At 35.5% G+C, this 14,628-nt stretch overlaps 1 protein-coding gene across 1 annotated transcript in view; it reads right to left on the reverse strand.

Annotated features, from left to right (window-relative positions):
• Positions 1–14,628, reverse strand: part of RIMS2 (regulating synaptic membrane exocytosis 2) — a 572,812-nt gene that overhangs the window by 460,545 nt on the left and 97,639 nt on the right. The window contains exons 2-3 of the mRNA XM_046642144.1: positions 2,100–2,132; positions 1,611–1,697 (exon numbers count right to left, since the gene is read on the reverse strand). Coding sequence (XP_046498100.1) covers positions 1,611–1,697; positions 2,100–2,132 — 120 coding nt within the window. The remainder of the gene's footprint in view (positions 1–1,610; positions 1,698–2,099; positions 2,133–14,628) is intronic.

Here is a 14,628-nt window from a genome sequence, read left to right on the forward strand (position 1 = left end):
GAGATCACTTTTTAAAGTTACTAACAAAACAGGTATTTTATTTAATGCCCATTGTAATTTACTAAATAATATAACAATCTTGATTTTTCTGAAACTCACAAACAAGATAGATAACTGAATTCATTTAAAATTGAGGCAAATTTGTATCTAATTATATTTTGCTATTGATTTTACTACTTTATTATAAGTTCTGGAGCCTTAGGAAAAAATCAGCAAAACAATGACATTATGTGCCATTTTAATACAATATTTGCTGATTAGAAAAGAGATTATTAAATTTATTTCTACTCCTTGTAATACAGTATTGTTATATCATAAAAAGATAAAACATGTATAATCAGTTGTGAAGAAATATTTACTGAGTTCCTATTATGGATCAGGCACTTGCTAGATGTCAAGGATGAAAGAGTAGACAAAACAAACACAGGTCTTTTGAACAAGCTCAAATACAGGAACAGTTCCAATTTAAGAACTACGTATCAAGTATCAGTAGTAGTATATCACAACATTGTTTTACTTCAGTTGCAACTGAAACACTGACAAAGTTTAAAATAAAATGCATAAAAGGTAACATAAAAGAGGGATTACCCTCATCAATAACAAGACAAATTACCCTCATCAATAACAAGACAAAAAGATGTGTATCTTCTAGTTTGCATTAAAGGCAAAATGTGAATGCTTTTCTGAATGTTTCATCTTAGGGCTCCTAGCAGTCATTCTCGTTCTCTCCTAGGGTATGTGTCACTTCTCGATCTGTCCATTCCTATAACCAAACCATCTTCTCCATAGACATAACTCCTACTGTTAAAAAGTGCAGAGGCTGAGTGATAAGAGCATTTCTGAGTAAGACGGTAGTTATCATGGGGAGACTGAAATTTAAATTGATACAGTCTTTCTCACATTTTCATCGTTACCTCCACTTCACAATATAAATAATATTACTTGCACAAAGTTAAAAAGATACAAATGTGAACATCTTTTTAAAGAATTTTTTTAAATCTGCTAACAACTAAAATAAATAGAATTGACTTGTTTTTAATGTTTCAGGTCAATGTGAGAATAAACTGCTGCATTTCCCAAATTAAGTTTCATAACCTAATGAAATGTTCAGTGAAAACAAGATTCAGTAGTCAAATAAGCTTAGTAAACATTGTATATTTTGACACCTTTGGAGCATATGTAGACACTCTGACAGATTACAATAAAGAAACCTGCTTAACCTTTTTTTAAAGAACCTTTTTAAAACTATTTGGCCAAAGATTGAATTTGGGGGTTAATATCTCTTAATGTCCCTGGAATTACTTTTGAAGAAAACACACTTAGGAATATATTGCATTATTGGAGAAAGATATTTTACTGGATAAATACAGTTTACGTTATTTAGAATACAATTAGGGGAAGAATTACCTCTTTGTTTTCACTACTCTATAAATTATCCTTGTTTTCTTTTTAATTTCCATGGGATACATGAAGATGAAAGTATCAAACTCATAACCTAACAATTTTTGTTTCTTAGGATACTATTGCAAGGACAGTATTTTAATACATACTCTTCAGTATGTTATACTATCAGAGATAATATTTAGTCTATTACAGATCAGCTTACTTACGTCTGGGCCTCCTTTTCATTTTGTTGTTTTTGCTGGGGCTGAAGAACGTTATTTACCAGTTCAGTGATCCCACTAAAGGGAAACCACCTGTTTAAATAAGCAAATAATGTGACTGAATAACCAAATGAATAACAATGTAGGTCAAATGTTTTCTTATCCATAATAATAAAAATACACAGGCACAAAAGCTACAGCCAATGGAAATGTGAGCTCCAGTTATCATCCAGGCAGTCAGAATGTAGGGAAACTAAGTTTGAACACTTAACCAGTCCACAAGCAGACAGCAAAAAAACTACATCCAGTCAGTATGTGGATGAAGTAAGAAGCTGCAGGCAGCTCTCTTACAAGCCAGAGAGTCAGAAAGCAGAAGACACACTAGCTGCAGCCTATCCAGTATTAGTTTAAGCTAATACCATCCAAGGTGCAGAAAGCAGAATGTGGCAAAGGTACAGAAGTCAAGCCTACTGCACTCTTAATACATTTACTTACTGTGTCGGTTGTGGTTTGTGTTCTTCTTTGACCCTAAAAAGATAAGTTTGCACAACTGAGTGCACTGTACTCAGAATAAATTTCTATCTACAGATGTGTGGTCCCATAAAAATGAAAAATGAGGTTTATTACATAGAAAAGCTTAGTGCTTTGCTATATACTGCAATGACACATTTGAATTAATTTGACAAAAAAAGAGAAGTTGAATCATTCGTTCTTAATAGAGAACTGATATTAAAACTCTACTGCTGTTCTAATGATTCCAGCCAGATTTAATCCTCAAGTTTTCTGAATACTTTTATTGATATTGATAATGAAGTTTTTAAAATAATTTTAAAGTACTATATTAAACACAGTTACATTTGGTTTACTGAAGATAAATAGAATTCCTCTTTTTCTTTTAAATTTCTTCCTTAATATAAGTTGAAGTAAAGGTATAAATGTTTTAAACAAAAGCTAGGGTTTTATAAACGTATTCTAAAAGCTTTACAAATGAATTCATTTACTGCTTAAAGGAGCAGATAAAGGATTTGGACAGTTATGTATCCAATACACCTAAAAATAGCTACTAAAATAACTATGTATATTAAATTTAAAATATTCATAAACTAAAGTAAATTATTCATATATCTATAATGAACTAAAAATGCATTTAAACTATAATAAATTTAGCACTTCACTGAAATAGCACTGGATATTTAAAAAGTAGAGAAAGATCACACACAAGGGTGATGCCTCTGAAATTTGGCTTCCCACACTTTGCATAGGACTGGTCCTGAGAGATAAACTTGTGACTCAGTGAGTAGTTGCTGAGCTTTTCCTTTCCCAAAGAAAAGCTCAGAATTAAAAATTGGTCCCCAACTCTAGAACTTCCACTAGGAAATTACACTAACACTGTAAATTAAATTCTCTTTAGATCAAATTTATTTTCTTTGCTGGCATGTTCCTATTTTTAATGATATAAACAATAAACAAAAAGGTATACCCTTAAATATTTTTGCATCCCAATGAATAAATATAATTGGTAATTATATAACGCTATATTAACCAAAAAAGAATATCCTGTGTCCTCTGCATAAACTTCAAAAAGTATAATAGTTTTACCCTGGAGCTAAAGCCACATTCTTTAGTATTTAAATATAGTCATACAATGGATTAATAATAAAAGATTGTATTAGCACCAAATATCATATAAACAAACACAAGCAAACTATAGTGACATCGGAATCTATCTAGAAAACTTATCATTATATTCCTTTGAGAATAAGACAAAAATTTCTTAACATTTTAGAACAAAACAGATTCCATATAGATAATGACAAAGAAAGATTACCATACCAGCTCACCAAAATGGAGATCAATTCAAGATTACCCTTCACCAAACAATATGTATGTTAAAAACAAGTATGGAAATAAATATGTAAATCTGGAGAGGATATTGTTTTAGAAGTCTGGCTGATATTCTGCAAGGAATCATGTTGTTCTTAATTTGTGACAAAAGATTTTATCATAGACAAATTGATATTAACTTACAAATCAGTTTCCAATTTCAAAATCTTTACTTGAAAAAAACCAACAGAGATAAAAATTTTAATCACTAATTGAGGAATTATGTCTGGGCTTTGTAAAATATCTATACATAAAATAAACAATCATTTGCATCAGCTTCCCAAATAAAATATGTATCACAATACAGCAAAATAAATATTTACCCTGTCTTTAAACACAATCAAGAGTATAAAATTATCCTCCTTTTTCCCAATATTTTAGACAAAATCAAACCTCAAAGTATCTGATCATAATTAAAATTCACATTGAGATAATAATTTAAGAACTGGTAATATAAAAAAGTAATTATACGATTGAGTTCTTTGACAATACACTAACTTTATTGACAATGAACTCCCACATCCCTTCATTCCAAAAAGTGTATGAGGTGCTTCCAGTTTCCAGTCTGATATACAAAGAACTTGGAAAATATCATTCTCATCTTTACAAGAAAAAAAGCTCAACAAACTAAAAATTAACAGCTCTTCTTAGAGCCCTCAAAAAATTTCAGGGCAAACTGCTGCCCTGAAAACTAGAGAAATAGACAAGTGGATGCAGAATATCACAGTTTAGCAAGAGTACAGGCCCAAGAGCAGAAGCCCACACCTGGAGCCAGTAACTATCGGAACACTTTTAACTATAATTGACTAATTGCTGAAGACTCAGTGTTGACTGGATTGAGAGTTTAAAATTCCAAGGGGTCCTGGTCTTAGGCACACCACCACATTTCCATAAATTTTACCTCCAGGAGCCTTGCTAGTTGCTCACTGTGAAGATAGAGGAAAATCTCCTGCATCCAGCAGAAGGAAGGGAAGTAACCATTCTCAAACATTCCCAGAGCTCTCTACTCTTCTTAACAATCCTGAGCTCAAGGGAAAGTATTTTACCAGAGCCTAACCAACTGGGGTTTTACCAAAAGCAAACAAACCTGAGGGAGGCAATACCTAATTATATCCACCTCTAGCCTTTGATGTGGGAGAAGGAAAATACCAAACTATAGCCCTCTCTAGCCTTCAACATGGGGAAAGGAAAATACCCAACTCAGGCTCACTAAAAGATAGAGACCTATTATAGGACTATTGAATGTTTCTCCTGTATCAGCAACACCTTACCACCAAATCAGTAGAGTTCCTGCATAATAACATGGGATTACAACTAAAAGAACTGCAAGCTTTAGTAAAGAGCACAGGGAAACCCAAAACAGAAAGGAAGACAAAAATAAAGACAATAGAAGAGAGAATTCTGGAAAGACAACGGAGTAGAAAGCAACAGAAATCTAACTCCCCACCTAGAAAACAATGGCAGATTCTGTCCAATGTAACCATTTTAGAAACATGGAGTTTACTGAAGGCTTTCAACTTCAGGAGAAGGCTTGAACTGTACATTACAGTTAATTTTAGTCAGTTTGAGCTGTGGGCATAGTAACAGCTACCCATCCCCCAACCCCAGCCACATGGCAGGTAGCTCTGCACCTGTTCCTGGGGCAACCTGCACAAAGCTTGCAGGAGCCAGGGTGAGTAAAAAGGACCATGTCCTCCAAACATCAGAGATCTGTGCTCTGATAGGTGATTACTACTTCTCATCTCAATGGTGCAGACAAAGAGGTGGATGGCCATTGTTGTTGCAACTCCCCAGCATTGTTGCAAGCTCCTCCCTCTCTGGCTAAGGTAACTTCCAGGATATTTAAAGGGCCAGCACATTTCCCCACTTTGTCTTTCAATTTTTCCACTTCTGGGAGCCAGAAGACTAAAATATTCAAAAGCAACTGCATATACAGGAGAAAATAGAAAGTCACCACACATGCTCAGGGAAAGGTGTGGACTCAGAAAACATCTGAGAAAACCTTAAGTTTATAGTACAGGCTGATCCTCAGCAAAGAGACAGCCTACAAAATAAATAAATAAATAAATAAAAACAATAACAGAAAACAAGACCTGGTGAAAGAGGAGAATCTGATTTCCCGAGTTACTGCATTATTAGATTCAAATGTCCAGTTTTCAAGAAAAAATCACAAGACATACAGAGAGACAGGAAAGTACGGACTTTCAAAGGAAAAAAGGATGAACAAAAACTGCCCCAAAATAGACCTCATGACAGATCCACTAGACAAAGATTTTAAAACGAGCACCTTAAAGATGCTCAAAGAACTAAAGAAAGATGTGGAGAAAGTCAAGAAAACCATGTGTGAACAAAAAGAAACCAAAAAGTAATTCTGGAGCTGAAAGTACAATAACTGACATGAAAAATTCACTAGAGGAATTCAAAAGTAGATTTGAGGAGGGAAAAGAACAAGAACCAAGAAAGTTAACAATGACACCATGGAAATTATTGAATCTGAGGAACAGAAAGAAAAAAGATTGAAGAAAAGTGAACAGAACCTAAGGTATCTGTGGGACATCATCAAGTGGACCAACATAGGCTTGATGAGGGAATTCCAGAATGAGGAGAGAAAGAGAGAGAAAGAGGCAGAGGGAACAGTGGAATAAATAATAGCTGAAAACTTCTAAAATTTGATGAAAGATATTAATAAAAATATTCAAGAAGATCAACAAACTCCAAGTAAGATGAAATCAAAAAGACCCAAACTGAGACACAATAAACCAGCTAAAACTAACATATACAGAATACTCTACCCAACAAGAACAGCATACACATTCTTCTCAAGTGAACATGGGATATTTTTCAGGATAAACCATATTTTAGGCCACAAATTGACTCAATACTACATACTACTATTTACAGAAGTAAAAAGGAATATGAGAATACTATGAACAATTGTATGCCAACAAATTGAACAACTTAGATTAAAAGGACAAATTCCTAGAAATACACAACCTACCAAGAAATCATGAAGAACTAGAAAATCTGTATAGATTTATAACTAGTGAGGAGATTGAATCATTAATCAAAAATCTCCTGAGAAAGAAAAGCCCTGGACCTGATGCCTTCACTGATGAATTCTACCCAACATTTAAATATGAACTAATACCAACCCTTCTCTATCTTTCCAAAATATCAAGAGGAAGAAACATTTCCTAATGCATTCTTTAAGGGCACCATTACCCTACTATACCATACCAGACCAAAGCCAGACAAAAACCCTACAAGAAAAGAAAACTACAGACCAATACCCAAATACCCAAAGCAATCTTCAGATTCAATGCAATCCCTATCCAAATCCCAATGTTTTTTTTGCAGAAATACAAAACCCATCCTAAATTCATATGAAATACAAGGGATCACAAATAGCCAAAATAACCCTTAAAAAGAACAAAGCTCAAGGACTTACTTTTTTATTTCAAAACTTACTACAAAGCTACAGTAATCAGTGTAGTACTGACATAAAGACAGACAGAGACCAACAGAATAGAATAGAAAGCCTAGAAATAAATCCTCACATATAAAGCCAAATGGTTTTTGACAAGGGTGCCAAAATCATTACATGGGGAAAGGACAGCTTTTCATGAAATGGTGCTGGGAAAACTGGATATCCACATGTAAAAGAATGGAGTTGGATGCTTACTTAATACCACATGCAGAAATTAATTCAAAATCAATCAAAGACCTAAATGAAGAACTAAAACTATAAAATTCTTAGAAGATAGCATAAAGCAAAAGCAGCACAACATTGGACTTGGCAATGATTTCTTGGATATGACTCCAAAGGCACAAGTAACAAAAGAAAAAAATAGACAAATTAGACATGACAAAAATTTTAAAATTTTGTGCATCAAAAGACACCACCAAGTGAGTAAAAAAGCATCCCACAGAATGGGAGAAAATATTGACAAATCATATATCTGCTAAGTGATTAATACCCAGAATATACAGAGAACTCCTAAAACTTAACCAAAAAACAAACAACTGAATTCAAAAATGGGCAAAGAACTTGGATAGACATTTTTCCAAATAAGATATACAAATTGCCAATAAGCACAGGAAAACATGCTCAAACTCACTAACCATTAGGGAAATGCAAATCAAAACTACTGTGAGATACCACCTCACACCCATTAGGATGGCTACTATCAAAAATCAGGAAATAACAAGTGTTGGTGAGGATGTGGAGAAACTGGAACACTTGTGCACTGCTGGTGGGAATGTAAAATGGTACAGTCACTGTAGAAAACAGTCTGGCAGTTCCCCAAAAACTTAAAAATTACTAAATGATGCAGCAATTCCACTTCTGAGTATATATCCAAAAGAACTAAAAGCAGGGCCTTGAGATATTTGTACATCAATGTCCACAGCAGCATTATTCACAATAGCTACAATATAGACACACTCCAAGAGTCCATCAATGGATGAATGGTATTCAAAATGTGGTATATACATACAAGTGAATACTATGTAGCCTTAAAGAGGAGGGACATTCTGACATACTACAACTTGGATGAAACTTAAGGATATTATGCTAAATGAAATAAGCCAGTCACAACAGGACAAACACTGTATGTTTCCACTTATATGAGGTACTCAAAGTAGTTGACAGCATAAAGACAGAAAGTAGAATGGTGGTTGCCAGGTGCTGATGGAAGGGGAAAATAGGGAGTTATTCTTTAATGGGTATATAGTTGCAGTTTACCACATGAAACATTCTTCAGATGGACAGTAGTAAAGATGGCACATTATGAGTGTATCCAATATTACTGAACTGTACACTTAAAAGTCGTTAACATGGTATATTTTATGTTTGTGTATTTTATCACAATAAAAAATCTAGTAATAATGTAAGGACAATAAAGGAAATTTTAGCCTCTAACACTAGAGCTACAACAAACAGTAAACACAGCCTAACTCCCAGACAGAGAAATGTAAAATCTGACACCAAAGGGCCATCTACCTACATTCCTTTAACCCAATAAACCTTGTCTAGCTTTCAACAAAAAAAATACAAGTCATTCTGAAAAACAAGAAAAAACTCAGTCTGAAGAAACAAAGTATACATCAGAACCAGACTCAGATATGGCAGAGAGTTTAGAGTTATCTGATTGGGAAAAATAATTGTAGTAAATATGTTAAGGGCTCTAATGGGAAAAGTGGACAACATGCAAGAACAGATGGATAGTGTGAGCAGAGAGATAGAAAGTTTAAGAAAACATGAAAAGGAAATGCTAAAAATCAATAACACTGTAACAGAAACAAAGATTGCCTTTAATGGACTCATTAGTAGCCAGGGAGAGAAACAGTGAGGTTGAAGATTTGTCAATAAAATCTTCCAAAAATGAAAAGCAAAGAGAGAAAAGAAAGAAAAAGATGACACAGAATGTCTAAGAACTGTAGGACATTTACAAAAAGGCATAACATAAGTGTAACAGGAACAGCAGCAGAAGAAGAAAGAGAAATGAATAAAAGAAATATTTGAAGTCATGATAACTGAGAATTTTCCAAAATTGATTACAGACACCAAACCACAGATCCAGGCAGCACAAGGAACACCAAGCAGGAATAATACAAAAAATTTACACCTAGGCAAATACTATTCAAACTGCAGAAAATCAAAGACAAACAGGAAATTTTGGAAGAAGCCAGAAAGAAAACAAACACCTTACCTACAGAGACACAAATATAAGAATTACATCAAACTTCTATTCAAACACCATGCAAGCAAGAAGAAAGTGGAGTGCAATATTTAAAGTTGTGAAAGAAAAAAATCCACCAACTAGAATTCTGGATCCAGTAAAATTACTCTCCAAAAGTGGAGGAGAAATAAACACTTTCTCAGACAAACAAAAATTGATGGCATTTGTCATCAGTAGATCTGCTTTGCAAGGAATGTTAAAAAGAGAGAAGAAAAGGGGCCGGCCCAGTGGCACAGCAGTTAAGTTCACACGTTCTGCTTCTTGGCGGCACCAGGGTCACTGGTTCGGATCCCAGGTGGGGACATGGCACCACTTGGCACAAAGCCAGGCTGTGGTAGGCGTCCCATGTATAAAGTAAAGGAAGATGGGCATGGATGTTAGCTCAGGGCCAGTGTTCCTCAGCAAAAAGAGGAGGATTGGCAGTAGTTGGCCCAGGGCTAATCTCCCTCAAAAAAAAAAAAAGGGAGAAGAAAAGGATATAAGTTGGAAATTTACATCTACATAAAGCTGGGAAGAGCATTAGAGAAGGAATAAATGAGGGTAAAATAAAATCTTTTATTTTCCCTATTCTTAACGGATCTAATAGATAAGTTTGTTCAAAATAAGAGTAGTAGCATTGTATGTGGTGATTATAGCTTATGGATACATTAAATGAATTGACAGCAATTTTTAGGGTATAGGAGGAAGGAATTGGGAATACTCTGTTATAAAGTACTTGCACTACCCATGAGGTGGCATGGTACTATCTGAAAGTGGACTTGGATTAGTTGTAAATGTACATTGCAAACTCTTCAGCAACCACTAAAAAATATTTTTTAAAAAAAGAAGCTATAATTCAGAGACTGATGTCAGTGTCATGGTGGAGTGAGCTTGCCCGGGACTCTCTCCCCTCCAACATACAACAAAAAGGAGCAACCATATTCCAACAGAAAATATCCTAATAGCAAAGGAATCCCCAAAGAGTCACGGCAGCCAAATGACAGAGGGCGGAGAGGCTGGAGCTCCCCTTGGAGGAGCTGGAACGAGGTAAGAGAGAACGCTCCATCCCCTAAAGACTGGGGTCGCTGCCGCAGGAGGCTCCATGAGGGAAGGAGTGGTGGAGGGGTCGTGCATCCACAGGATCACCCAGGATTCCCTAGTGCACTTGCAGCCTAGAAGGAAGCCCTCTAACAGGGCAAAAGCTTTTGCATGGGTGACCTTATCAAACTAGTACCCCAGGAGACGAGATAGCGAGAGCTAGTGAGGAAACTGAGGACAGCGCCCAAAAGAAAACACCCTCCCCCACCACTGTGCTATACCACCCATCTCATCTGAAGGTGAAGGGCTCAGAATACATGGCTCTTGACCCCCATCTAGTGGCGATAGGCTGTAACTGCAAGGGGCAAAACCCATAGTTCCAGCATCAGGCAATTCATCAAAATGCCAGACCACAGGGAAAACAATAAATACCCAGAATTATGTCCTGAGGACTCAGAAATAAGTAAACTAAATGACAATGAATTCAAAATAGCGATCGTCAAAAAACTCAATGAGGTAAAAGAGAATATAGAGAAACAATTCAACAAGTTCAGGAGCTACTTCACAAAAGAGATTGAAACTATAAAGAAGAATCAATCAGAAATACTAGAGATGAAAGACACAATGGAAGAGATAAAACAAAATGCAGGTTCCCTGAATGCCCATGTGGACACAACAGATGAGCGAATCAGTATAATCAAAGATAGACAGGTTGAATTGCTCCAGACAGAGGAGGAGAGAGAACTGAGGCTAAAGAGAAATGAAGAAAGTCTCCAAGAAATATCTGACTCAATGAGGAAACGCAACATAAGAATTATAGGTATCCAAGATGGTGAAGAGGAGAATGGAGCAGAAAGTGTGCTCAAAGAAATAATAGGAGAGAACTTCCCAAATCTAGGGAATGAGAGAGAAATGTGTGTGGAGGAAGCTTTCAGATCTCCTAGATTTGTCAATGTAAAAAGACCTACTGCAAGGCATATAGTAGTAAAACTGGCAAAAAATGAATGACAAAGAAAGAATACTCAGGGCAGCAAGGCAGAAGAAAATAACCTACAAAGGAACCCTTAGACTATCAGCAGATTTCTCTGCAGAAATCTTACAAGCTAGGAGACAATGGAATGACATATTCAAATCTTTAAAACATAAAAATCTTCAGCCAAGAATACTCTATCCAGCAAAAATATCCTACAGACATGAGGGAGAAATTAAATCTTTCCCAGACAAACAAAAGCTAAGGGACTTCATAGCCACGAGACCACCCCCCACAAAAGAAATCCTCAAGAAGGCCCTCATACCTGAAAAAAGTGAAAACGGGAGAAAGGGGTCACAAAACACAGAGTAAGGAGACAAACAGAATCAGAATAGGATAGGAAATATTAAACTATAGCATTAGGATAAAGGAAAGGAAAACACCAAAAACAAAGACAAACTTGTCACTTTAATCACAAACTCACAACACAAGTTGGAATAAGATATGAGAATAATAACTTAGGAGAGGAGGAGGATAGGGACTGAATCAGTTTAGACTATGGAAATAAGAGGCCGTCAGAAAGTGGACTATGTTATGCATGAGATTATGAATACAAACTTCAGGGTAGCCACTAAACTAAAAAGCAGAACAGAGACACAAAAAATAAATGAGGAAAAAACTAAGAAACACCGCATAAGAAACTGCAGTAATCAATGGGTAGATCAAAACACACAGGACGAGAAACAAAGGAAGTGCAGGAAAACCAGAAAACTAGTGACAGAACGATAGCATTAAGCACTCATACATCAATAATCACCCTCAGTGTAAATGGATTGAACTCTCCAATAAAAAGACACAGAGTGGCAAGATGGATTAAAGAACAAGAGCCAACAATTTGTTGCCTCCAGGAAACACATCTCAGCTCCAATGACAAATACAGGCTCAGAGTGACGGGGTGGAAGACAATACTCCAAGCTAATGGCAAATATAAGACAGCAAGTGTCGCAATACTTATATCAGACAAAGTAGACTTCAAGATAACGCAGGTAAAGAGAGACAAAGAGGGGCAATATATAATGATCAAAAGGACACTACATCAGGAAGAAATAACGCTTATAAATATCTATGCACCCAACACAGGAGCACCAAAGTCCATAAAGCAACTATTAACAAAGCTAAAAGAAGATATCAAAAATAACACAATAATAGTAGGGGACCTCAACACCCAACTCACAGCATTGGACAGATCATCCAGACAGAAAATTAACAAGGAAACAGTGGAATTAAACAAAAAGCTAAAACAGTTGGACTTAATAGACATATATAGAACACTCCATCCAATAACAGCAGAATACACACTCTTCTCAAGTGTACATGGAACATTCTCAAGGATAGACCATATGTTGGGAAACAAGACAAGCCTCTATAAATTAAAAACATTGAAATAATAACAAGCATCTTCTCCGATCATAATGCTATAAAGCTAGAAATTAATTACAAGAAAAAAGCTGAGAAAGGCACAAAGATGTGGAGACTAAACAATGTGCTATTGAACAAGGAATGGATCACTGAAGAAATTAAAGAAGAAATCAAAAAATACCTGGAGACAAATGAAAATGATAACATGCCATACCAACTCATATGGGATACAGCAAAAGCTGTATTAAGAGGGAAATTCATCACAATACAGGTACACCTTAACAAACAAGAAAAATCCCAAATAAGCAATCTCAAATTACACCTAACTGAATTAGAAAAAGAAGAACAAACAAAGCCTAAAGTCAACAAAGGGGAGAAATAATAAAAATCAGAGCAGAAATAAATGCTATTGAAACAAAAATGGCAGTAGAAAGTTAACAAAGAGCTGGTTCTTTGAGAAGATAAATAAAATTGAAAAGCCCCTAGCAAGACTTACAAAGAAAAAAAGACAGAAAGCTCACATAAACAAAATCAGAAATGAAAGAGGAGAAATAACAACAGACTCCATAGAAATACAAGATATTATAAGAGAATACTAAGAAAAACTATACACCAAAGAAATGGATAACCTAGAAGAAATGGATAAATTCTTAGACTCTTACAACCTCCCAAAGCTAAGTCAAGAAGAAACAGACAATCTGAACACACCAATCATAAGGACAGAGATTGAAACAGCAATCAAAAGCATCCCAAAGAATAAAACCCAGGACCCGAAAGCTTTCCTGGGGAATTCTACCAAACTTTCAGAGAGGATTTAATACCTATCCTTTTCAAGCTATTCCAAAAAATTAGGGAGGATGGAACACTTCCTAACACATTCTATGAGGCCAACATCACTCTGATACCAAAGCCTGACGAGGACAGCACAAAAAAGGAGAACTACAGGCCAATATCGCTGATGAACATAGATGCAAAAATTCTCAACAAAATTTTGGCAACCTGGATTCAGCAATACATCAAAAGGATCATATATCATGATCAAGTGGGATTCATATCAGGGACACAGAGATGGTTCAACATCTGTAAATCAATCAACATGATACACCATATCAACAAATTGAGGAATAAAACCCACATGATCATCTCAATGTATCCAGAGAAAGCATTTGACAAGATCTAATAGCCATTTATGATAAAAACTGTTAACAAAATTGGGATAGAAGGAAATTACCTCAACACAATACAGGCCATATATGACAAATCCACAGCCAACATCATACTCAATGAGCAAAAAACTGAGCACCAGCCCCCTGAAAACAAGAGAGACAAGGATGCCCTCTATGTCCACTCTTATTCAACATAGTACAGGAGGTTTTGGCCAGAGCAATTAGGCAACAGAAAGGAATAAAAGGAATGCAAATAGGAGGGAAGAAGTGAAACGCTCACTGTTTGCAGACGACATGATCCTATATTTGTAAAACCCCAAAGAATCCATTGGAAAACTTTTAGAAATGATCAACAACTACAGCAAAGTTTCAGGGCATAAAATAAACTTACGTAAATCAGTAGCACTTCTATACTCTAACAACAAACTAACAGAAAAAGAACTCAAGAACACATTACCATTCACAATTCCAACAAAAACAATGAAATACCTTGGGGAGGAATACCTTTCACTTGGAAGTGAAAGACCTATACAATGAAAACTACAAGACTTTCCTGAAAGAAATTGATGACAACATAAAGAGATGGAAAGACATTCCATGCACATGGATTGGAAGAATAAACATAGTTCAAATGTCCATACTACCTAAAGCAATCTACAGATTCAACACAATCCGAATCAGAATCCCAATGACATTCCTTACAGACATAAAACAAAGAATCCTAAAATTCATATGGGGCAACAAAAGACCCTGAATTGCTAAAGCAATCCTAAGAAAAAGAACAAAGCTGCAGGCATCACAATCCCTGACTTCAAAACATACTACAA

Source organism: Equus quagga, chromosome 16 (assembly GCF_021613505.1).
Source record: "Equus quagga isolate Etosha38 chromosome 16, UCLA_HA_Equagga_1.0, whole genome shotgun sequence".
In the NCBI taxonomy this organism is placed as follows: Eukaryota; Metazoa; Chordata; class Mammalia; order Perissodactyla; family Equidae; genus Equus; species Equus quagga.